At 42.0% G+C, this 26,655-nt stretch overlaps 1 protein-coding gene across 6 annotated transcripts in view; it reads right to left on the bottom strand.

Moving 5' to 3' along the window:
• ERGIC2 (ERGIC and golgi 2) overlaps positions 1 to 26,655 on the bottom strand; it is a 69,788-nt gene that overhangs the window by 16,989 nt on the left and 26,144 nt on the right. The window contains exons 14-18 of one of the 6 annotated variants that reach the window (XR_003095157.1): positions 25,326 to 25,488; positions 23,270 to 23,349; positions 22,806 to 22,860; positions 21,764 to 21,951; positions 15,738 to 19,741 (exon numbers count right to left, since the gene is read on the bottom strand). Coding sequence is in view for 5 of the 6 variants with exons in the window: in XM_025209720.1 (XP_025065505.1) it covers positions 19,695 to 19,741; positions 22,806 to 22,860; positions 23,270 to 23,349; positions 25,326 to 25,488 (345 nt within the window). In the remaining variant the exon portion in view is untranslated. The other 5 variants (XM_025209720.1, XM_025209722.1, XM_025209723.1 and 2 more) reach the window with 5 other exon arrangements.

The following is a 26,655-nucleotide window of genomic DNA, read 5'->3' as shown; positions in this document are numbered from 1 at the left end:
TTCCCTTAGCAACCATTCTCTGTCACCGTGATATACCAACCACTGGGTCTGACCCATTACAGCACTTGTTTTCCAGTGACATTCAGGATAGACAGCCATTTGATGTAAGCAGCTGGAATTCAAAACTAAGGGCATCAACATGCCACGAGACAAATCCATGGTGCACCCGCATCTTGAATTCTCTGTGCAGTTCTGGTCCCTACATCTCAAATCAGTTGCAATAGAACTAGAAAAGGTACAGAGGGGGACAACCAAAATGATCACGGGCCTGGATCAGTTGCCATACCATGAGAAACTAAAAAGGCTATGGCTCTTCACTTTGGGAAGGAGAAAGCTAAGGAGGAATATGATAGAGATCTATAAAATCATGAAGGGTGTGGACCAAGTGAACAGGGAACTATTGTTCACCAAGTTCCAGAATACTAGAACTAGAGGGCACCCACTGAAATGAGTAGGTGACAGGTTTAAACCTAACAAAAGAAAGTACTTTTTATACAATGTGTAGTCGACTCATGGCATTCATTGCCACAAGAAGTAACAGAGGCAGATAGCACAGCCAGGTTCAGAAAGGGACCTGGTAAATTCATGAATGATAGATCTAGTAATGGCTGTCAAACAGAATGGTTGAGGTTGTTTTCTCTAGCATTTCTAAACCAGTAATGGTAGATGCCAGGGAGGATGTTGAATAGGGGATAGATCACTCAAGAGAGATTTGGTTCAGTGCTCTCCTTCCAGCACATTAATTTCACATTAATGGGCTAGATGGCCCGTTGGTCTGACCCAGTATGGCACTTATGTTCTCATTCATTCCGAAAGCCATTTCATGCATGTGTGTGTGTGTATATCTATCTATATATAGATAGATTAAACTCTGCAAAGTGTCTTGCACTCTGATTTGTGCAGAGGGGCTTGGAGACCAACACGTATGATGGAAATTGTTGGTTTATATGGGACGTTAGGGTTGGTTCATTCCATCTGGGGGAAGACATTTCTGTTTCAGGTGCTTCTCAAATATAACGATGGCTTAATCCCATTCCAAAAGCTACAGTCTAAAAGACAGAGCAGCAGGCAAACATACAAGTCCTACAATAGTAAATGGCCAAATTAAGTGATATATGCAGACCAGAGGACCCACATGTAAAGTGTTCTGCACATAAAAGAAGCCTCATCCATGCTCTTTGGTTTCAATTGTGTTCTTCCAAAGCACAGGCACCTGCTACTTGATATACTCATTGCCACTGAGATTCCCCCCCCGCCGCCGCCCCCCATAATGGTATAAATCAGTGAAGGGTTTGGCTTGATACAAAGCAGTAAAACAAACTAATTTTTGTGGGGTTTGAGGGACTTTGTTGAACTGCTCAAGAATAAAAAGAATGTATTAGAAACCTTTACAGACACTGAATCCCCTATGGAAACTGGTATCTCTGGGCAGTCTGAAAAATCAATTGCAATCCCCTTTGATGTGTGCTGTGGTGTAAGAGTATTAGAAAAGTCCTGCTCTGAGATAAAGGATAACAATGTGAGATTACTAAAAGCTTATAGTCATGGTAATACACTGCAAAGGTTAATTACCCAAGAGAACCTTTCTTTAGGGACAAGATTTAAGAAAACAATCCCAGTGGAAGTTAATCTTCTAGCTGAAAAGCCAGAAAAGCACAAAAAGTGCACTCAATATCTGGGAAATTACAGCCCCTCCAGTGCCCCTCCTACTTGTAGCACATAAGGTACCCTATGGTTCTTAAACCCCAAGGATTATGGCTGCTGCAATATGTGTTGTGTATATATACCTGTGAAGGTGAGTGCTGTGTAGTGTCTACTCTGCCATTTGACTGACTTCAGACTATCATGACTAACTACCTTTCCTTGCTGTGTAGTGTCATCACTGGTAATCCCTTGATTTGAGGATGATCTCTACCTTGGCTCATTGATGGATCTTGAGTTGACTTCAGAGTCCAATCCTTGAGCCACAGATCTGTCCACAGAAGTTGCAGGTTTCTCTGCAGGGGAAAGTAGGTTGCATGTTGGGATTCCTCTTCTTTTCCTTCCTCCACTCTGTCTTCTCTGGTTCAAGGGCAAGACATTTTACTTTGAAATAGGCTGCCATTTAGTTGAGATTGTGATACCATTGGAGTCAGTTTCAGTTGGCAGCCAGCTCATCCCAACTCTTGATGTGAGCATCCATTTGCTTGAAATATGCCTTCAATGTGTCCTTGTAGTGTTTCCTGGTGAGATCTCAGGCTGTTATTTAGCTGGGAGTAGAGCATTTGTTTTGGGAGTCAAGAGTCGGGCATCCACACACAATGTATGAATCAGTGAAGTTGGTGCTTGAGGCTCACTGACTCAATACTGGCAACATTGGCTTCAGCAAGGATGCTAGCATTTGTGTTGCTATATTTCCTTTTGATATGGAGGATTTTCCACATCAAATGTGAGATATCATTGGTGATGCCTCTCCAGACTCTTGAGATGACAATAGGTCAGCCACTTTTCATGTCTGTAGAGGAGGGTGGAGATACTGACTGCATTGTAGACCTGGATCTTGGTGTCTTTCCAGAGATTGCTATCAATAAAGAAATGCTGAAACAATTTTCCAAAGAGGCACTTGCACATCAGATCCTATGCTTGATCTCCTCATCAATGTTCACTGTCTGAGAGAGGTAGCTACCGAGGTAGGGGAAGTGTTCAACTACCTCTAGGGTCTTTCCCTCTGGTAATCTGGGGAGGCATGGGACACATTCATGGCCTGGGGCAGGCTGACAGAGTACTTTAGTCTTCTCAATTGTTGAGAGAGAGGCCCAAAGTTTGGTAGGCTTCGCCAAAAAGATCCAGCATAGTCTGGAGGTTTTCCTCAGTATGCGCAAAAATGTTGCAGTCATTTGCATACTGAAAGTCAAGGATTGCTGTTTTGAGTACTTTGGACTTAGTGAAAATGTCCTAGATTGAAAAGCCCTCCATCTGTTTGGTTATACTATGCCAGTTCCAGAAGGAAGGCAGTCCTTAATGAGAACCAGGGTGATTGTCAAAAAAATGGATAACAGAGTTGTGGCGATGGTGAATCTTTGCTTGTGCCCAGTTTGGATGACAAACGGATCTGTGTCCAATCTGCTACATAGAACAGTTGCAGTCATCTAGTTGTGGAGAAGCATCAGGACCTTGATACACTTTTCAGGACATCCAAATCTGGCCAGTTTTTTCCACAAGGCTTTGTGATTTATGGAATCAAAGGCCTTAGTAAGGTCAATGAAGGCCATTTACAGGTCCTGATATTGTTCCCGACCGTTTTTTTGGACTTGCTGGGCAACAAAGATTATGTCAATTGCCTCACAGGATAGTCGGAAACCACACTGAGATTCCAGTAGGATTTTTTCAGCAAGAGATAGAAGACAGTTAAGGAGGATGTAGGTGAGGATTTTCCCTGCTGTAAAAAGGAGGGGCGATACTTGGATAGTTCCCCCACACAGACTTACCTCCTTTCTTGAATATAGCCATGATGTTGGCATTCCTCAGGTTCCCAGGGATCTCTTTACTTAAGTGTAATGTAGCCATAGCTGAGCTAAGCTAGTTTTAAATTAGCTAACTTGGGTACTAATAGCAATGTAGCTGTAGCAGCATGGAGCTCAATGGAGGGAAATGGCCTAAGTATTCACCCAGCTTCAGGTAGGTTTTTCCAGCCTGCACTTAGCTTGTTGCCATGACTACATTGCTATTGGTACAAAAGGTAGGGAGTTGCACTTTTGACAGCAGCGTAGACATAGCCCTAGAAACGCCAGAGCTGATTGAAAGCTTTGGTAGTGACTTCAAGCTCAAATAGCTTTATAGAAGTACTATGAATTCAATACTCTTATTTGCACTAGTCCTTTTTTCTCTTTGTGTGTTCTGGGTTGCATTTTATTCCCCTCACCTCAACACGCGCGCGCACACACGCACACACACACACACACACACATAATTTGCCCTTTTTGTACTGTCCCACACTACAGCCAAAGTTTTTAAAAGCACATTAATTAGCATTCTTGGACTGCTAAGAAGCACAAGTAGTCACAAAACCACCTTTCCCTGTTAAACACTTCAAACACTTTGGATTCAAATACTTGGCCTTTTAGGATTTGATAGTCTGTCATTGTTTTAAATGGATGTTTTTTTCCCTTTTACAAGACTTGTTAAAAGTTGATCTACTTAGAGGGCTGTAGCATCCCAGAAGGGGCATTAAAGCAGAAGACCCATTCCTTTAAACAAAACTACTGGGGAAAGGAGAAGCAAGACAGCCCAATACTATTCTTTCTACTACCTCTGCCCCCCCAAAAAAAAGCTTTCCTCTGAATTTGATTTAATAGGTTGGACTGTGAAGGCAGATTAAAAATTCTGCTCATCCCAGGATCATCTGCTGAATAAATTGCTGACATCCTCTGCATTAATTTACACATACTCTGACTGCACCATTAGGACAGTGTGGGGGTGGAAAGCCTATATCTCCTACATGATGATTGTTCTCCCAAAACTTTTTCCATAGGAAAGCTTGGAACAGCCACAGTTCAGTTAGGAGAAGAAAATTGTCATAGCAACCTAGTGATGTGGAAACTACCTTCTCCCAAATTAGTCTGAACTTGTCAGTGATTTCCCTCTAGAAGAGTGTTGAACACTAGCACCACAACCCTGCTGCATGCCTTTCAATTTTCTCATTTTTCAGACATTGAAGTGACGGTTCTGTATATCATATAGAACAGTGAAGGCCTGATTCAAAATATCCTGGCGTCAATGGGAATATTTCACTGTCTTCCGTTGGTGTTGGATCAAGGCCTAGAAGAACAGATGGGCAAGCTAATTATATGCACTATCAATTTTCTTATGTTGTTGTAAGCATTTCCTGAAGAACACCCCCATAAATCTAATAGGAATGTTGCAATTTTTAAGCCCACTTCTTTGATGGCTAAGCAGTGACTTTTGGTGATGACTGTTCCTGTTTGGGAAATGTCTTCTTAAGACCTTTTGCTTCTGTGTTAATATTCAAATATCAATTTGATTTTTAACCATAAGACACAGTGAAAGTTACATAAACTGCGTCTTTTAACTTGTTCATGAATGGACAAAGAAAAAATTGATTACTCTGTTATATTTATAAATGTTTTCTCCAATGAGAATAGTATTTGGCCTGTTCTGGTGATTGGTGGGCATTCCAGTGCTGTGTCAACTTTCTGTTAAGAAATGTCTGTCTCAGTGGAAAATATTTTGTCTTTTATAAGGCAAGGTTTGGTGTCTGTGTTTTGAACCCATGTTTTAGATATCAAGCTGGAGCTCATTAGAATAATGTCATATTGACTAGACACTTTGTAAGAAAGCAGTACTTCAGAAGAAGTTAGTATGCCTTCTGATATTGAACACTGCCCTAGGACCTATCTAGGGGGAAATGCTAGGTTGTCCCATTTGCTGAGGCAAGCCCAGAAAATCTGGGTCAGGCCCCTGAAGCCCTGGGAACACTTGCCTGGGTTTCTCTATCTCCAAAGGCACATCCTGATTCCAACTCAGGGTGCGCTTCTGCAGACAGGGAAACTCCACCTCTGCAAGTGGAGAAACCAGGATTTCCTTATTTGCAGAAGTGCACCCCGAGCCAGAATTGGGATATGCCTTGGGAAACAGGGAAACCTGAGAAAGCATTCCCAAGGCGTTGGGGGCTCAATCCTGCATGCCCCATGAATTCCCCTGCAGGACCAGCTGGATCAGGCCCCTGAAGGCAGCTGGAGAGTTTGGCCAGCTATGGGCTGCCCTCTCACATCCTATAACAGTCTGCTGCATAGTTGCACACATGAATACTATATTTTGGACACAGTGATAAATTTGGGCATTTGTGGCATGACAAAGGGCATAGACATATGCTTGCTTTTGCCTTGTCCTACCATAAAAAAATGTTATGGTGGCACAAAGGCAATGTCTGTTTGTAGCCATATATAGTCCAAATTGTAGCTCGTTCAGTAACAATGCCTTAAAGTTTTGGAGGTTCCAGGCAAAAGATCGAGTCCTAATCCAAGACTTCCTTCATGTACCAGCACACAAAGATCAAATACTTTAAGGACTCATTTGTGGCGTGATGGTACACCTTCTTGCCGGTACCAAGCAGGGAGGTGCTGCACTTGGAGAAGGCACATTCAAGCATGCCGTCTCCTGGTTGATTGAAGGCGTAAGGCTCAGGAACCACTTTTGTAGCAGTGCTATGATATCTTCTGGTGTTGACTAGTCCATAGTAGGGCAGGTCCACCCTTGGAGAAAAATGCCAGCAAAAGTATGAACATCAGTCCTTGCACCCTCTTGGTAATAAGAGGGCTGTTATTTCGCACCACTCTGGAAATACAAGAAAAAACATGCTCCCTGCCCCTTCTCTCCCTTGGCACACTGTTCTTGTGTGGGATTTTCCAAAGCTTGTAAAGGACTTAGTCACCCACCTCCCACTGAGGGAATGTATCATGGATCGTCTCTTACTGATGGCTTTAAAATGTTGAAACTCAATGGGAGCTGAATGTGTAATTGCCATAGGTATATTTGAAGACCCCACCACCACCTTAGCCCAAAATTAAGTACCAATTCTGTAGTAAAAGCTATCCAAAATAATCACAAGGAAGTATTCTGTTTAGTATTCCAACATTTGGGGTTGACACAAACTTGACTACATTTTATATTGCATGTTTACTTCCTATTATATGAAAATATATATTTTGGGGGGAATCTAACATTTACCATTAATAAGCGAAAACGTTAAAGCTACCATTCCTAATCAACTAAAACAAAATGGGAGCTCTAGGTAAAAAGAAATTATGTTAACTGATGTAGGAACAATAACTTCACTACTTCTACATTGATACTGCTTCCCACATTTTGTAATTTGCATGCCAGCATATGTCCAAGTGTTATATCTGCTGTCATGGATGCCAAATTATACTCTAATTTGGGCTGGAGATACTGTACATGTTGGGTATACCCTGAAATGCTACACCCTTATTAATCAGTCTAATAAAAACTATAAGCTATGGCAAGTGGCAAAAATGATTTTTTTTGTTTCTTTTAAAACTAGTTGAAATTTCTAGTTTTAAATCAGAATCATCATAACAAGTAATTACTGGTAAATAAAAGGAAGTGCATCTGCCTGTATATTTCTTGTATCTATTTTTGACTATCACATCCAATGTAAATTTTTAAAAGTTGGTACATTTTGGACATATGATGTATATAGACTGTGATTTAATGAGTTTCACAGCATTTTAGGAGAGAGCCAAAAGCGTTAATATTTACTTTTTCAAACAACTCTTTTAAAAATCCTTCTTTACAGCATGTGTGTTCAACAATAACAGTGTAGAGCCATAGTGTCACCTATTGGCCAGTCAAGTAACTGTGAAGGGACTGACTGGTTTCTATGAATATTTCATACATAGACCTTTTTCTGTTCTTAATAGCTTTAGTAATAATTATTCTGTATTAACATCCCACCCAGTTTAGCATTTTACCTTTATTTATGTTGGTTCCTCAGGTTACTACTGTCACAACCCAAAGGGTGTGATTTTTGTTTGTGTGCGCTTCGGCACTGCTAAATTGTTCCCGCTAAATTATTGCTTCCTTGCACGGTGGAGTTTTCTGCTGCAAAAGAGAACCCCGGTGCAAGGGAGAATTTCCCGCCAATTTGAAGCTTTCTTTGCAGGGTGCATTTCTTTGTTGCAGCACAGAAATGCTTGTTGCAAAGAGTTCCCGCCATTTGTATGCTAATTCGAGCCCCATTATTGGCCAGTTCTAAATTATTCACACGTGGCAGCTAGTGATTGGCTTGCTAGCCGTATAAAAGGCTTGAGTGGTTTCCGCCAAAGTTGGAGGACTCCACGAACACCGGGAGCAGGAGATTTCACGCTGTGTGAAGATCTCTAAGCGCTGCAGATCCTTACGGACCCAGTGCATTTCAAGCAGGCAACAGAGGTCTGATCAGCCTCTAGCCTCTCCCCGTCGCCGATAGATTCCTAGACGTATCCCTCCCTGCGCGCAAAAGAACTGGACCCACAGAGCCTAGCAAACTTCGTGTGAGTTTATTCAGAGCTCTTTCGGACGAGTACTTTCTTCGGTTGACACGGTGGGCTCGCGTGTTTAGAGCCTTCAGCCGGATTGGGCTAGAGTTCACGAGTTTAGAACTCTTGTCCGCCTCTCTTCTTTCCTGTCTGTAACCGCAACTCAAGCAAGTTTTCCAGCCTACACCGCGACCATCTTTGGTGTAAGTAAACAATCTTTAAAACTACCGCTAAGCGTTTGTGTCTAATTCCAGCTCATCGCCCTCCCTCTCCGATCCAGCGTGCCCAGGCTGCTGGCCACAGCTCGCGTGCAGCACGAAAAAGGGCCCGGGTCGCTCCCGGCCCGCACAACTACCAGCCACATAAATAAAGCATTTGCCTTCAGTAAAAAGATTTCCAAAACATTATCTACTCGCAAAACACCTCCATTACTGATTTATTTTCCTCAACCTGTTTATATCTGCCCAAGTAAGATCACAAGTGGAGAATCTCATCTAGAAGCAAGCTTTCATATTCTTTTATTTGTATGTTTTCTTAATAGAAGTTAACACAAGAGAGCCATGTTCAGCTTGGGGAGCTGGCTGGAGCCCTGCGTTTAGTCATTCCGCATTAGACATGACCTTGCCCTGAGGAACTGAGAGTGCATATGCATTACAGTCACACACCATTACCCCTTCTGAGAGATGCAAATTTAAGTGTACAGCAGGGCTAATAAAGTCGTAACTACCACTCCAGCCATCCCAGGCAGACATCTCCAGGGCTTCAAGGACCCAAAGCTATGTGGCCTGCCAGTTTCCCAGCAGGAGGATCCCCAGACATGCAGAATCTGGCCCTTGGCATCCCAGGGGTACCTGTCTGCATTCTCTGCTTGCAGAGGTATGCCCTGGAAATTCCCCTGCAGGGGATCCCCAGGTGCACATATCACGTGGCCACACTCCAACTCAGGGCACACCTCTGCAAATGGAGGAACCCTGACTCAATTCCCCTGTTTACAGCTGTTCTGTAGGGTCAGGCCCCTGAAACCCATGGGAGTGGCTGGGACCCAACCCTGCGTAACAATAGGCAATGTGTCTTGCTCAATGAAGTGGATCATTTGTGCCGAGACATCTCTCAGCACAGCTCATCCTGCTCCAAAGACGACATGTTTATAGACGTGACACTTGCCTTGGCTGTTAATATCGACTCTCCTTACACAGGCATGCAAGTATCTGAAATGTGGCCCCTTGGTGGAAAGTGTTCCATCTGCTGGGGATGTGGGCAGAGCAGCAAACAGCATGTGAGCCATCTTCTCATATTAGTTCAAGGATGTTTTCAGGTAACTTTCTCACAGCCAAAAGGGAGACCAGGAGAGGCACACTCCTTCCATCCCGCCCCCCCATGCACTGTTGAGAGAGGGCTTCAGAGCATTCCCAGAACGCAATAATGATTTCACAGAGGCACCAGCACCTCCATTTTATGCAGGAGAAAAGATACGTTAGGTCTAGAAGGTGACCTATTCTGTATCCTTCTAACTGGCAGTCATCTGATGGACTTCTCACTTAAATTGGGTGGAATAAGATTCAACAGGGATTATTTTATACATGTTACTTGTAGCCTGAACAAAGTATCTCATATAATTACTTTCTCATATTTGCATTCTACTTTACAACTAAGATTATTCTAATCTATATATAGACTGTATTGGATACCATCACAAATGCACAGAGTACAGTGTAGATCCATGGGGATAGGAAGGAAGGCTAAATTTAAATGGGGCAATTTTATGTGCATATCTTGATGGTAAGTAGGAGTGAAGGATATCTGAGCAATCATTTCAGGGCGGGCACATCAGGGATGTACTTTTTGAAGGATATTTGTCCACCTTTCTGAGGTTTGTCTTTGTTGGATACATTTAATTTTTATTTGCTTAAATTATTTCTTTGTTTTCCTTGTGCTTTGATTAAAACTCTCTTTATGTTATAGTGCTAAAGGATTTTTTTAATTATTTGCTAAAACAGTATTAAAAAAACCTCTAAAGTTATAATTTCCCATGGATAGTCTGCATGCATCTGGGTATTATGCAACAAGAGAAAAATGAAACAACTACTTAATTAAATTGCATTAAAATCCAAGAGGCAAATCATCCCTCACTATTATTTGTATTTCTTAAACATAGCAGAGTTAGGAAAAGGGTCAGGTCTTCAAGCATAAAGTAAAAGCTTGCAACAGCTTTGGCCACTTTTTCAGGCACTGAAATATGGAAGATATCCCAACAGATGCACATGGCTGCCTTGAAAGACTGACTACATTCAAATAGTGAAGGAATTTGTACTGAGCAGTCAATGTAGCCATTGCATTCATGATGAACTTTGAAGCCAAGGGAGAGAATTCGATGGATGGCAAACTGTATGCCAAGTCTAAAACAGGATCAGATTTTGCTTTGACATGTTACCCCTATTGCAAATATTTGGCTTACAGCAGAATCTAGCCCACACTAAAATGTTGAGGACAGTAATGCCTATCTGAGTAATGAAACATTCAATGGAAGAAGACACGGGTACAGCTTGCAGGATTGATGTGTAGGTCTCGGGTGTCAAGGCCTGACATCAGCCCCTTCAAAGAAAACACAAACAAACCCATAAGGTAAAACTGTGCCACTGCTGAAAGCATAGTTTGCTGTTAAATTCAAAGGTGCCAGAACTTTTCAGGATTGGCTGCAGCATATGCACTAGCTTAGATAAATGGAGACTACAAATACAGGCAGAAGGAACTAGACATGGGCCAGGCAATTATTTCAGGCAGAGGGCCACTTACTGAGTTTTGGCAAGCCATTGAGGGCCGCAAGACAGGCAGCCAGGGGCAGATAAATATTAATTTTCTAAATTTCTTAGGGGCCCTGTGGGCCACACTTGGACCACCCCCAAACTAGACAGATGCTCTGGCTAGCATTCTTTATCTAGGGCTGGCTGGTAGAGCAGGAGAGGCAGCTAAAGAAATGGAGCAATAGCAGGGGAATCCAACTTGAGATCTTTTTCCAGTCTTGTGTTCCTCATAGAATTTGTGGGCAGAATGAGAATAAAGAAGACATTGTGATTCTCTCTGGTCACTGCTGGGAGGATCATAGGCCTATTGGAATAGCTGTGAAGGACTGAGGAAGGTAGAAAGGCTGCATGAAAGTCTTCAAAAATACAATGTTCATAAAAAATGCCTGTAGTAGTCTACTGTTTCACCCACAAGTTAAGTTAAAGCCTTTCTACAAAGACCCAGTTAGTAGTGGGTCTCTTCACCCAATACAGCCCAGAGGAACTTTGTGCTAGGGATTTGCTTTAAGATCCAATTTGTGGGGTGGGGGGAAAGGGGTGGGGGCAATCAGTATCTTTGTATTGCCGGGGACTGCAGAACAGAGTCTTGGTGTTATTTGGAGACTCACTGACCATGTCTCGCTGCCTACATGGCCTGCTTTACCTTTTCCTTGGACAGCTGACTTAGTAGCATGTTTTGTTTCAGTAGCGATAAGCAATGTGGCAGGCTAGCACAGCTATAGGGAAGATCTTTACTGAGTCTGCATAGATATGCTGAGACACCTATGGAGAAGCAACCAAGCCTCCTGCTCATTTTCTTGCTCCTTGTGTCACAATTAACCAGGACTCTCCTGCTACAAGGCCTTCTCTGTTCACTCAGTGCAGCTCAGGCAGCCAGTACGAGGACTCCTGCAGAGATTTTCAGTCTCTTGTGTTTTGCCAGAATCCTTTTTGCCTGAAGTTCAGGTGTTTGTGTATTGACATGAATTTAAATATCTAAGTAGTAATTAAAACACAAGTTCCAGTACAAGCACAAAGCCTGGCTTTCTGGAGCTGATTTTTTCAGCCAGAGATGCAAACGCCCAGAGGATTGCTGACCAAACCTATACCACCCACAGTATGGTTGCTGCAGCTGTGAGCAGGGTGTCACCAGAAAGCAGATTTGTGAATAGAAACGCACAGCACGATGACAGAGGACAGAAACTGGTTCTTCAATGGAAAAATACCGTTTAAAATGGAGAACAGGCTTTTCTTCTCCTTATTTCCTGAACAAATATTGATGAAGCCAGAGAGATTTAATCAATTCACATTAACAGGGCCAGGTCAGATTGGTGCAGGGCCCTGCTCAGCATGCTCCGTTTCTCCTCTCCATACAAACACTGGCTTATACCTCCCTCTTGTCCCCCAACACTTTTGAAGAACTGCTATTTAACAGTTGCAGCAGGGGGCTGCACCGTGTAACTCTAACATCAGTTTACCTCCCATTACACATGAAGCCAGCCACCCCAGCTGGTACTCTCATAGTTCAGCCAGGCTGGGTTTAGTACTGTACAACAACACCCAAAGCCTTCCAGCCCTCCACCCTGGGCTCACTTGGTGCTTACCATGGATGTCTTCTGCATCCATACAGCTCTTCCCACCAGTAGCTTAGCACTCCACAATAGAAGGGTACATCCAGTGGTTCAGCTTCTGCTTACTGGGAGTTGGGGGTGTGCACACAGGCATAAGACAGTTGATGGACACTGAAACCCACCGTTCCCTTTTACCTCAAGGGAAGCTTTTCATTTACATACAGCCTCCAATGCATTTATCCTCATGCTGCCTCTAGGGAGAAGGGAAGCACTATTGTTCCCCTTCACCACCACCATTGTTCAGTGGCAGCTGAGTGTGGATTTTTTAAGTTTCTAAATTTCAGACTTAGGTGCCTAAAGTGATAAAGGCCCTTAACCCCTATGCCCACATAAAACCTGAGACAGCAGGGAATCACAGCCAGCCCCCTCCCTCAATCCTAATGAGCTAACACCTGGACCAGCCATTCTCCCTATACTAAAAGGTCGTGGAGAAAGCTAGTGATTCAGTGTATGCCCTAGAGATACAGGAAAGCAGGCTGGCAGAGATCTTGAGCAAACAGTGCAGAGAAGGGTCAGTGCTGGCAGCCACTAAGGTCAGAATCCTATTTTACTTTTACACATATTTTTGCAACCAAGTAACTGCTGTTATTGCACACACTGCAGTCCTTTCCCCCAGGCAGTGTGGAGACACATCCACACAGCTACTGAGTCCATGCAGCAGGCTGTGCTCTGGCTAGGCAGGTATGAGGCTTCATGTCAGATGCATAACTGACAGCATTCGTGCCCAGAGGAACCAGGACCCCCCCCACCCCCCCTACACAGCAGCAGCTTCCCTTGGAGGTAGGGCTCTGGCTGGCACCAGCCCTGCAGGCAGGCGTTAGCACTCTCAGAGTGAATGGCAAGCAACAATTTAAAAACCAGAACTTGACAACAACAAAGAAGGAAAATGCTCTGTATAAGCAGGTCACTTACCCTGCTGCCTTACACAGGAGAGTCAGCTCCATTCTGTTTCTCAGGGCAGTTTTAGCCCAGCCATTGGCTTTAGGAGGAGTTGCAATTTTAGTCTTGATCTTCTCCACAACACTGATGTTCTGGAGTTTTTAACTCTTTAAGGTGCCTCCATCGCCTCCCACCTGATCCCAACCCTCCCGGCCAGGCAGACCTATCTGCTGACCACCTGTGGCTGGGTTCTGAGCCCTTAAAGGGCCATGTACCTCCTCACACTTTGGCTCTTGGTTGGACCAGCACCCCCCCCCACCCCCCATACACAGCAGCAGCTTCCCTTGGAGGTAGGGCTCTGGCTGGCACCAGCCCTGCAAGCTACTCCTCCGCCCTGAGAGCTGGAGCTGCTACAGGAAAGATGTTAAGTGCTAGGAAGGAGGGCGGAAGAGGGGGGGGTGGGGGGGAAGAGGGGGAATAGTGAGGCCACCCCCCCCTGCAGCTCTTCCCCTGCTCACCTGTCTGTACTTACACTACTGTTGCACACTGACAAGTAAGATGATCTTTGGTAGGAGGCCCTCACTCATTACTGAAAATCTGCTAATAACAAAATATTGTACTTACTCACATATCACAAATTTCCTTTCCTCCCAGTACTGAGGTGTGTATCCTAAACAGGGAAGCTGATTTTTCTTTGCTGGAATAGAAGCAAGGTGGAATAAAACAAGCAGACATTGCGATTCATGGCTGCTAAGGAAAGTGCCACTTCTCCCCGGAGCTGCAAAGAGCAGGGGCAGAGCCCAGTGTTAGTCCTCACAGCTGCTGGCGAGGCAATAGCTTTTGACTGAAGAGTCAATGAGCTGGCTGAGGGTGAGCGAGCCACTGCATGTAGTCACTACTGGACTGGTTGTAAAAATAAATGCTGAGATGGAAAAATGTATGGGTAATTGCAAAACTTATTAGATTTTAATGAAATAAGGCCTTGCAAAATTCTCCAAGGCTGGCTCACCATCTCCTGGGGTGGTGGCCCAATATGCTTAATGGGACAGTGACTAGGGTTTTTCCTATTATATAAGTTACAGGTCTTCCTTGTTCTCTTGGTAGTCAAGACTTTCAGTCATTTGAGACTTCTGTGAGTAGCAGCATATTTCAAAATCTCACAGGAAACAAAATAACCTTATTAAAGTCTATTGTACTGCAGTAGTTGGATTTTGGAAAGTTTCCTTGTGCTACCCACCTGCTGCTTGTTACTTCTTCTTTTCTGTTCCCTCCCTAGCTGTATCCAGACTGTCATGTGCACAGTGCATATCACTGCAGTAGAGAAGTACAGAACAGTTCCCCTTTTCATCTCCAGATGCATGTGCACATCATACAGACACGCAACACCTTGCACCTGTCAGGCCTGCAGCATCTCTGCCATTCTATTTTGCTAGGCACTTTTCTAAAATTACAAGCCTGATTTAGAAACTTCCTTCCCCCATGTACAAGGCTAATTTAAATTGGCACAGAAGTTATAAGGAAAGTGTTTTAAAGAAATCTGGTACCTCCAAAGCTTCATATTTGGTTACTTTGTAAAATTAATTCTATGGTTCACTTCATTTTTTTCATTGCCATTTGCCAGTCATGTCTGAAAAAATAAATACTGCTTTGGACCAAATATACACAATTTTGAATTTACTGGCAGATAGTAGTAGTCTTGAATAGTTAAAGAAACAGATAATTATGCCCTAGCACTGAACTAAATCCTGAGGTCCTTACCTAAGACACTACCCTCTTGATTTTAATGGGCATTCGCCTTGCAAAGATGAAGTAAAAGACCACAGGATTTAGTTAATAGAGAAGGGACCAGATCCTCATTTGTTATACATCAGTATAAATATATCTTGATCTAAGATGGGTTAGATATGAATGACCTTGCCTTGAGCCAGGGGCTGGAGTAGACGAATGGCCTCCTGAGGTTCTTTCCAGCTCTACACTTCTATAGTCAAAGTAATGTGACCATAATCGTGTTTTGCCAACAGTCCCGTTTTAAAATGCCTGTCCCAGACATCCCATTGATTTCTTCAAACCTCCCCTGCTGGGGGAGTAAAAGCTTCCGAAAGTTGGACAAAAGCATTAATTTGAAGAAACTGATGATACAACTCGGACTGATGTCTCACTCCCCTCCCCCCTCCCCCTCAGCTGCATGCTCCACCAAGACTGGAGCTCAGAAACAAGCTAGGTGGCATGTACCTTTCCTATTTTGAGATTTGAGACACAGGGTCACCCTAATTCAGTGGAGCTACACAAGCTGAGAATTTCTGGCAACACACAGTACTGTATGACTAACTTCACAGACTGTTAAGGGCATGGGGGTTTGCACCAATCCAGGAAAGCAAGCATTGGTTTAAAATTCATTGCTTGTGACAGGCACCTGCTTATTTTAAATTGTATAGTGGCATTTATAAACACACCAAGTAAAAATGTTCAGACTTTCATAGCTCCTGCTATTTATTGACAGGAATTTGACAGAGCTAACAGCTAGGTAGCAGCTTTTACATCTGCAGTTTATTTAATCATCCAGCAATAAATACTGCTGTAACACCTGCAATCTTTTATTTCCTGAAATGACACCCCAAAATGTTTTTACAATACTGACAAGGACTTCAAAATACAGTTCTCTGGAAAATTTCCACTGCAGCAATTATTCTTGCTTAAACACCCAGTGAAACGGACTGAAAAACCTTGTGACCAATATTTTCAGTTTATGACCTATATTACAGACACAGTGCAACAAAAGAGCACATCTTCAAATTCCATGGCTTTTGTACAATAAAATAGTGATAATACTGTGGAGCTGGGAACAGTCACTGGATTTTTTTTTTTTTATATATTTTTTTTTTTTTTGAAGATTTAAAACAAACAAAAAAATAGTCATTAAAATTAAGTTGACATCAACTGTTGATTCTTTGTAGCAGCAGGCAGAAAAATAAGCCTGACAATAATGGGACACAAATATGTGCTGTGCACTCCCATACCAAAAGGTTTCCACGGCATCAATAATGCTTCTACCTTCAGAGTGCATCATAAATATTAATCTACACTCACAGCAGCCATTTGAGGCAGGTAAATGTCATTAGCCCCAGGACATGAAAAGGCAATGTGGCTCAGCCAGAGCCACAAAGCATGTCACTGGCAGAACAATAAATGAACCTGGCTCTTACAAAACTACTTTCCTTCTCTATTCACTCACCTCTTCTAATGCTCATGGGAAATGACTGAAAAGGCTGCAAGGAAGCATAGGCCAGCATTTTCTGACAAATACATAAAACATTTATAGATTAGCTTGCAGTTGTCATAGGAAATGCAGCAATATGCTGCGCATAGCATCATCATACAAAAACCTAATTTACTAGTTATTGTGAATGCATGTGTGTTGTGAGTGGGGGAGATCAAGATGGTGCAATGGGGGGAAAAAGACCAAAAAAAAAATCAGATTCCTTATTACTGTTAGTGTCTATCAATAAAAACCACAAACACAAAGTTTGGACCTTCCTCAGCTATAATTTATCTGGCCCTTGAACAAAGATTTAAAAAAAGCTCATGGGAAGCAGGCAGGAGATGGAAGAGGGAGAAAAGACACCACTTTAATTCTATTTTATAATTCCCATGTGCAGGGAGCTGTGAGGAATTTCAGCTATACCTCTTCCCAGCAAAGGAGATCATGCTCTCTCTCTTGTCGCTGAAAGGACCAAAATAAAAACATTTGCTGTTCCTTCTTCTATCACAAACTACTTCATACACATTAGAATACAGGGGAACAAAACAGGCAACAGTCTTCTATGGAGCATTTGCAATGTAAAATAATCTGATTCAGTGGGCTCTCAGAGCAAAAGACCAGCACCATTTTTACTTAATCTAAGCAAGGAACTCAAGTATCCAGAAAACTGTCCTTTTATTCCCCCAGGCTGGTATAGCACTGGTCAAGCTGTTATGCATAATGATGTGCCATGGTGTGCTGGAGCTGCCACTGGAGTAAACCAAGAGCAAATGATGTTACATTATTACTCTTTAATATAGCCTATTACTGGCCCCCTTCTGCTAGTCTCAATTCTCACTGCAAGTGTCGCAAGTTTTGGATAAGACACTGGCAGTGAAAAAAGGTGGCACATCCTTGGTGCCAGAACTCGATGGTACCTTACTTAGCATTCAGCTCTGTTGTGGATAGCAAAAGTCTTGTACCATCAGGCACTGCTAGGTGCAAGCAGGTTTTTATACACGAACAGCAACACTTACTGCTGAAGTCTCAAAAATTTCTTGCAAAATCTTGCAGGAGCTAAGGAAAAAAAAAAAATCTTACAGTTTCGTCCCCAGCCCAGCAGGAGCTGGGTGTCCTCAGGAGACAAGGAAAAGAGCCACGGCAGTGAGATGAAATGGAGTACTGGTAATTCCTATTAGTCTAGTCACTCCTGTTGGATTCAACACCAGCGTTAACTGCAGCAGCCCACTGATACTTGCTGAGGCAGGAGACAGAATACAAAAATGTTTAGTCTTAAATGGAGAAGAGCACTGGGTGAGCAGAGTTCACCAAGGCTCTGTGACATGTTCTTGTTTGCTGGGGATTTGCATAAGTTATAAAAATGTATGCAAACAAGTATTTTGCAACACATCAAAATACCAGGTTACTGCCTGAGACCCAACACCTGCACAGAGCTAGAACCAAAGGAATTATAATGGAAGTACATAAGAGAACTAAGTGCCTGGAGTAAAGTATCATGGCTAGAACAGGTGCATATTGTACAACTGTTCTTATTTCGTGGAACAACATTTAAGGCAGGGACAGAGCTTTTTCCATGGACAACTTCCCTCCAAACTGAGCAGTTCTGATACATCTTCCCAAATAACAATAGTGCTCTGTTACATTTAAAATATATTATGGAGTAACATTAATGCCAAGGATGTGACTGGTGACCTTAGTTACATCCCCAAGCTTTGTACTTGCACAGTTTATTTTCATTTCTTAGAGGAGTGACTTCGCATTCTTTATACCAAATCTTCCATCTTTGCCTTCAGCTCCACTTCAGAAATTTGTTTGGTTATCCCATGAATTATTACCTCCAATATAGATAGTCTGTGCAGCTGATCACACCTGAGTTCACTCTGTAAAAACATCCAGTTGTGATGAGTAAGTAGCCACACAAGCAAGTCTTGAATCCAGAGGGTCAAAGGACTCTCTGAAAGAGAATTCCTCACTGGGATACAGCCAGTGGGGAACATCATTGCTTGAGGTTGCCACACTGCTGACCAGCCAAAGTAGCTCCACCAGCAGCAATAGTGGGCACTATAAAATGGAGTGCACAGGTCCCATGGATGTAATACAAGCCTTGTAGTCTGGCTCGTTCAATAACAGCAGAGATGCACTAAACTGCTGCAAGGATGAGACACCAAGCCATTTAATACAGTCACTGCACAGCAATTTCTTTGCTCAGTACAGACAAGAGCCCGTTTCTTATCTGAATAATTTTTAACCTGTCAAACTTGTGGCTTCACAAGCCTCAAACGAGCCACCTTATAAACACTTAAACAACAGATACAGACTCAACATTACCAAGGTACAGCCAAGCACCCCTCCTGACCCTACAAAATGGACACATACTTGAACAAATGGATGGTTTCTATCCAAGTGGGAAATGTTGAGGTCCTATGATTTGAATGGTTGCTTTAAAAAGCTTCACTGATTTTTAAACAGATCAGGTCTGGAAGGGGATGGTGGAGGTGGGGAAGGCAGTTCAGTACATCTTACAGGGAAAAAAAATCTGCCAGTTTTGTTAATCCAGTCCTGTTTTCTGCTAGAGGTAACAATTCCCTCAAATTTCATCCCAGTTAATGCATTCTAAACTTTACTTTAAAAAGAAAAAGTGAGCTTCCTTCTTCCTGTCATACACTCATCTGAACCTTATTCCCTTTACTTAGCACCACAGAGGCAAAGGAAAGAGGTAAAGTTGTTGCAAGACTCCAAACCAGTGCAGCTGCAACTAACCCAACCAGCTGCTAAAATAAGGAAGTGCAACAAACTACAGCCCACCTGGTACAAGCAGGATATCTGTGCACTGAAACTGGAAAAGAATAATGTTCTGAGGGCTGCAAGTATAAAGAGGTTATCAAGCAAGTTTAATGTAAAGCCATAAGCAAGCAAGCCTCTGCAAAAACCAAAACTCAAGCAGCTGAACCCCTATGAAGGGAAACCTGAACAAATGTATCTGCTGAACGCTGTTGCAATTCATTCCCATCTGTGGCCATGATATAGGATACAAGGTTGCTATATTCCATTTTTTTTCCTGGTTTTCCCTCTGAAACATCACTTGAATTTCCTCTAGGAAGATAGCAGGTCAGATGATTTGTCCACCCTGTCTTGTATTCTGTCTCTGACTGTGGCCTATGACACAATTTAACAAAACACCTGATAATTCAGAATAGCCAGAAACATATACTCATCACCATTGAGAAGAGAATTTGTCCTTCACCACAAATCATAATTTTTACCCAAGAGTTACTCATTGCATCTAAAGATGCTTGATATTTTATTCATTTCTTATTTTTTATTCTTTCAATATGCCATACCAATATCTTTCAGCAGAGACCCTAATTTCATTGTACTTTGCATAGCTTTTCCTTTTTCCTTCAAAGTGCTGACTTTGAAGTGCTGCTGTCTTTTGTAATACAAGAAAAATAAAAGCTCTTCCACTGACTTGACTGTCCTTATCCATTTGCTTTCATACCTATATATTTACTGATGTATACATCTGCTCATCTTTCTTGTCTGTCCACGCTGAAGTTATATGTTAAACATTTTCAGAAGTGTTTTGTGTGGCTTTATTATTGTTTTTTTCTGTCTGTGAACTCAAAAGAAATGTCTTATGCTTGATTTTCATTAGTACTGAACAGCCATAGCTTTAGACAGTCAGTGAGATTTCTGGATGCTCAGCAACTTCAGCTGTCAAAAAAACCTGAAACTGCTTTGGAAGTCTGGCTCCCCACTCCTATGAAGTTTTGCCTATTTGAAAAAAATTTTTGCCCTTCGTTTCTGCCTTAGACTTTAAGCTGTGGCAAATAAAGAGTTAATGCAATTTGGACGGACATGCCATTTTTAAATTATTTGCTAACTTCTGACTGAAAATGTAGTGTATTCATAAGAAGGATTATTTTGTAATAGTCCCTCAAATCTATAACTGTCATCTACCATCACACTGCCCAAATTCACATATCAAGCCTTCCTTGCTCACTTGACTATAAATGAAAGGACAAATTCCATCTGTCTAATCAACCAAATAATGCCAGCTTTCCAACTTTTCTGGAGAGTCTCGCTCTTTCCATTTTCCATCCTTTAGCTCTAACAATTTGTCCACCTATTCAAAGAAAATCAGAATTCCAAGAAACCACTGCAATCATGTGTCATGAACTTGTAATGCTCTTTGTATCAATGCACAACAGCTGTCCCAGGTGTGGTTGTAAACCTTATCACTTCTAACATCTGATACAGTTCAGGTCCAGCTAAACTGTTGCAGTTTATAACGACCTTACCTTTGTAGGCACAAGCAGCAGCCAAGCTTGGCAAATGCTAGGGTAAATTGTCCCTCGTTCCATCCCATAGCGCAGTGCTTCATATCTAAGTCACCCTAAAAGCCCCGCTCCTAGCAGCAATGCTGAGCACTACAGAACAGAGTGCATAGGTGCCATAGGATAAGACTCGTATGAATGCACTGATTCTTTCAAAAGCAGTACACATGCAGCACAAGGATGCGTGGCGCACAAAGCCATTCAATGTGGGCACTGAAGACAAGAGCCTGTTTCCTATCTAAATCAGTTTTAATCCAGGTCAAACTTGCTTCCCACCTCAAATGACTATTTCCTTGAATTTGGTCTGCTACAGTAGCCAAAATAAACTATAGTTTTCTCCCTTTCCCACTTCAACACTCACATAATGTTCATGTTAAGATTGTTTTTAGGCTTACAATCAGGACAGGGCAAATCAGTTTAATATTTATACTGGGCTTGTGACTGAAATTCCAGCACTTTATGGAATGTGTCAATAAAAGCAAGTAAAATCTGAAAACAATCAACAGTAGGGGTATTCTTTTTCTATGTTCAGTCCTCCATGTTGTAATAACCATTGCATAGCATCGAGGGCCCAAGATTAGAATTAGCTCCTACGAAAGGAAAGGAACTTTTGTTGGTCTTTCATCTGGGTAGAGTAGCTGTGTGTAACTATAGATTTCTGTCAGTAGTTCAGCTACAGTATAGTTGCCTTCATCTTATTAAGACTACCACATTACCACTATCCACTCCCACTTGCATATTACAGCTTTATGCCCATAGTGTAGAACTTAAAAAGCTTTCATAGCTCAACATCTTTCCCCACCATTTATCTGCAGAGAAACAATTGATTCAGCGCAGTCACCTGTTTCTTGGAGATTGTCTCCAGTTCCCCGGATGGACCAGTCAACTTATTGACTTGCCAAAATCTGTGCTTCGTGTGGAATTTAGCAAGAAGCTGCCTTGCTGTTCTTAGCTATTTGTTCCTCCAATCTCTTCTTTGTCCTCTGATCTCCATTTTTTATTTGTCACGTAGCAGACAGATCTTCTGTTCTTTAGAAATAGAAGACATTTCTGTATTGAGCTGGAGCAGAGAGGTGGTTTCTCACACTTCCTGGCTGAGTTTTGCACCGGGATAAGCAAACAAGTAATGACTCGCTCAAAAAACCTTTTGAAGACATTGTTCCTGGCTCCTCAGCTCTAACACAAAGATATAGGACCCAATTCTTGTTAGGCTCCAGGAACTCCTGGAATCAACATAATCTGATTGTTGACAAAGTGGTTGTGGGTAGAAATACAGAGAAATGTGCCTTGCCTGCTCTGTGTCCTTTTCCTTCCTGTAGGTAATGATGGTATTAGAGAATGGTAGTGGCAGCTGTGAGGGCTATGGCTCAAGCTCCATCTCACCTCATCAAGCTTTCCCTTCCTTTCTCTAGTTCAGGGTTTCTTATAGCCCTCCTCCCAAAAACCTGTCAGCAGAATAACTAAGCTCCCACATCTTCTGGTTAAAAGAAGGGCTTGCATCCCATTTCTGTAAACCTGGCAGCAAACCTGGCTTCATGAAGTATAACTATTGCTGCCAAACTGCTGCATATAAATTAGTTTTTACAGGAGTTTGACTTCATAGGCATGGACTTTAGATTCACTCTGGACACAGTCCTCCAGTAACGTGCCTGCTATATCAAGATGTTGACCTCATGGTACATTTTGGCTTCACTTGACTCCATGTGCACTTAAAAGAGAGAGACAAATTACACAGATTTTGTTTGTTTGTTTTTTTTAAAAGGCTTAATTTTTGCTGCCCATCAGCACTGTCTCAACATATTGCACAATGTTTTATTATAAAAAAGTGTCTTCTGTATCAGGCAGAAAGAAAAAGGTTTCCTCAAGGAGTTACTAATGCGTACCATTGTCTGTAGTTAGAGGTAAGTGGTTGTTTATGTAGCCATCAGGAAGTGGGACCTAATTGGATAGAAATAAAAACTTATTAGTTGCCTGTCCAAAAATTGCATGCATTGCATGGTTTTGGTTTGAATGCAGAATCCCATTTTTGGCTTTTCTGTGTTCTTGTGATTTCTCCTTTCTAGCAAAGTATAAACCATCCAACTATAACAGCCTAGCTTAAAAAAAATATATAAAAAAACAAAAACAACCCCCCCCCCCTCCCAACACACATGCTCAAACTGTTTTTAAAAGCTTCTTATCATGCTTCTGTTGAAGAGGATTCTGTTTGAACATCTTACACAAGATAAGTATTGGGTGCTATCATTGTTCGCTCACATAAGAGCTGTTTTTTTTAAACAAACCTTGTACTGTGCTTGAAAATGGTTATACCATTTCTTTAAATTTATCACAAAACAAGTACTCTTACCGATATAGATTTATATGAGCCCAATCTGAAACGACAGCAGATGATTTCCACTATGAATCTTCCAATGCCATGTAAAATGCCTGTAATATCAGACAGGGTTTGAGTTTTTACAAGGGATGAGAGAAGAACTCTGCACTAAAAGCTTTTGAAATGACAACAACAAAACACTATTTCAGGACAATAGACTGCAGTGTATGAACAGAAAAAATATATGTTTATACTTTTGCTGATTTCCTTAGAGACTTCTAAGTTGTAATGAAAAATATTTTAGTTCTTACATATATCAGAGCAAACTCTCCCCACCAGTTTAATTTCGACTTAAGAAAGCATGAATTAATCAACAAAGAGATTTGCATTTATTCACTGGCTGAGTCAGGGGTGAGAAACAAAAAAAAATGATTCTTGATTGACAAACTATTATTTTAGATCAAAAAATAAAATAAAATAAAAAAATCCATCCATAAAGGAAGACTGTTTTCCACCAAGGACCTGACAGCTTTTTTGCTAGCTTAGTTTTAAACCAAAAGAAGTATAATTGTACTGTATTCTACAAAGTGTCCCCTGGCAACAGGCATGTGCTACACACTTGCATTACGCACTGAATAAGTCAGTACTTTGAACTAAGACCCGTCTACGATTTATAACAAGGAAGACACTGAACAAAATAAGTTCTTAAATTGCAAATCCCATCCAGGGCACTGGTAATCAGAGTTAAAAAGCAACTTTGTCCCAGGAAGCAACACAGAACCAATTAGCAGTTTCAAGCTACAGAGGTTTTCTATGGAACTGTTCCAGGCACATACATTTTCACACTTTTCTATTTCTATAGAGGCACCAATATATTATTTTTTCCTTGGAGACTAATGGAATTTGTAAACATTTTATTGGGCTTGGTGGTGGCTGGAAAATCTAGAATGGTTACTCAAGCAAAGTAGGAAAAGACTTAGTAACTTTCTGGGAACAAAGTCATAGAAAGGCTGTTTTCAGTACCACTGTGGGAATGGAAAAAAAAGACAGACCAAGAATATCAGCCTTGGTTACAACCTGTGGCAGCAAAAACCAGAGTAAGACAAAAAAAAGATTAGCATGGCCCTTTTGCAAGGATGACAGGTTACAAGCTCAAAGAATTGGTGATCAGAGACCACTCGAGACACTACAGTAAAATCTTTGTTATCCAGCATTTACCTAAGCAGAGTACTTTATTAACCAGAATTTCAGTGGCAGGATGCACACGGCGCTGCGCTGCTTTGCTGTCTGCTGTGCCATTTTCAGCAGCAGGATGCACACTGCAGTGTTAAGTGTACTGTACTTTTAAGTGATCTAGGTGTATGCTATGCACTGCCAATAGTGCACTACATACAACTTTAGTGTACTATACTGTACATCACTGCCTTAGGATTTCTCTTCACTCCAGTGCTGCTTTACTACTACTTAATTGGTGAGTACTTGTATATTATTTTATTCTTTATACAGTATGTTATACTGTAATGTATGGTATACAAATTCTTTGAAAATTTGCACTACAAATATGGCACTGTCTTCCTTGCCAGGTATACTCTCAGATAACTGGCACCCCCCATTCCCTACTCATGCCGGATAACAGATATTTTACTGTATTAGTGACCTGTGTAAACTGGATGATGGTTAGTTATATTTTTTCTATTAAAAAAAAAAAACACCACACAAAAAAACCCACCCCTGCTTTGGGACTGGTTAACAGAACTGGGCCCCAAATGTAGGAATTAGATAGATATATATCACTGTATATCCAAGTACTTCCAGGAAAAAGCAGATACAGTTTTTAAGTATCAACAAAAACAATGGCACATCAACCCTAAGTGCCCTTAGAAGTTCTTTACATATTACTTTGCGATTAAAAATTGAATGGAAATCTAACAGACTACTAGCTAGGCTCTCTAACATTCATGGCCATCTAACAGCTCATTTACACAAACTCTTAAGAAGTGTAACCTGGATGGTTAATGGAATCTTGGCTTTTAATCATGACATCCTACCCATCTGGTAAGGCTGTAAAAGAGAACACATGGTGCACTACCTGTAGTTGAGAAAATTCCTCCAATAATACCACAGAGTCTCACTAAGAACTGCCAAAAGGGCATGTGTTCTTCTGTCACTGTCACCATAAGCGAACTGATGTCATATTTCATGAATATTCCTGACACCCCATGGCTGCCAGCTGCATGGTTTATGACTCTTTCCTAAGGATGGGAGGCAAAAGAAACATACAAGTTATAGCAATACCACTAATGAGAATATCGGTCACAAGCAAAGCATTATTTAATGGACAAGGTTGATAAAGAAAAACAAAACTTGTTCAAATGATCAGCAACCAACATGAGACAACAAAGCATCAAAGGATTCTTAGTTTTAATTTTTCCCTGAAATCCTTTCAGGCTACTAATTTTTTGTTAGATAAATGAAGTAAACCTTATACTGAAGGGCCCAGAACTGTCAATATTCTCAGCTGTCTCACTTGGGCCCATTTACATGAACTTGTAAATGTAGCTCCAAGATGTTTTTTTTTTTCCTGTTGCAAGTTCACATATCATTTTTTGTCCTGTATCTCCAAGAAGTTTCTATTTTTTTTTTTACCATTTTCAAGTGCCGGTGTATATGTATGTCAATTTGTTCTCCTCACCTAGGATATTACCTTCCACTTGCTTGGCTGATTCTTACCTCATTAACTTGAATCTTTGTTACTGGTTACTGCTATTCATAATGTCCTGTTAAATTTAGAACGTTCTGTAAGCTTGAACATGCTTCCTACTATCCTTGTTCTCCCAATGGTTATTATGGTCAGTAGGGGTATGCGAAACGGGCCGTATTCGATTCGGATTCGGCCTGAATCAGGGGACAGTGATTCAATTTGTTGATTCGGGTCATTGTCCTGATCTGATTTGGCTCAACCTGAAGATTCAATGCCGATTCAGAGAATCAATGATTTGGCCACAGACAGCTTTAAATGTTTTTTCTACACACCTCGAGGTACGAGGCATGGCTTGTGATTGCTGAGATGGTAGGGCAGATGGAGTGTCCCACAGGAGCCTCCTGTGTGCTTGGCGGCAGACCCGGAAGTGGACCGGAAGTACGTCCATACCACTTCTGGGTCTGCTGCTGCACACATGGGGACCCTCCTCCCCCTGCACCTCCCCTGCTCAGCAATCGGCCACGGGGGGATCCCAGGTGCTCCCCCCAGACACAGGAGGCCCAGTCACCAAGCCAGGGGGCAGGGTCCCCCACATGCTCTGCAATGGCCCCAGAAGTTTACCGGAAGTGCTTCTGGTCCACTTCTGAGTCTGCCACTGAGCGTGCTGGGGACCCCCCCGACCCATGGTATGCTACATCTGCCCCAGCATCTCGGCATT

This window comes from Alligator sinensis, unplaced genomic scaffold (assembly GCF_000455745.1).
Source record: "Alligator sinensis unplaced genomic scaffold, ASM45574v1 scaffold9_1, whole genome shotgun sequence".
NCBI lineage: Eukaryota > Metazoa > Chordata > Crocodylia > Alligatoridae > Alligator > Alligator sinensis.
This window is presented reverse-complemented; position numbering and strand designations above follow the sequence as displayed.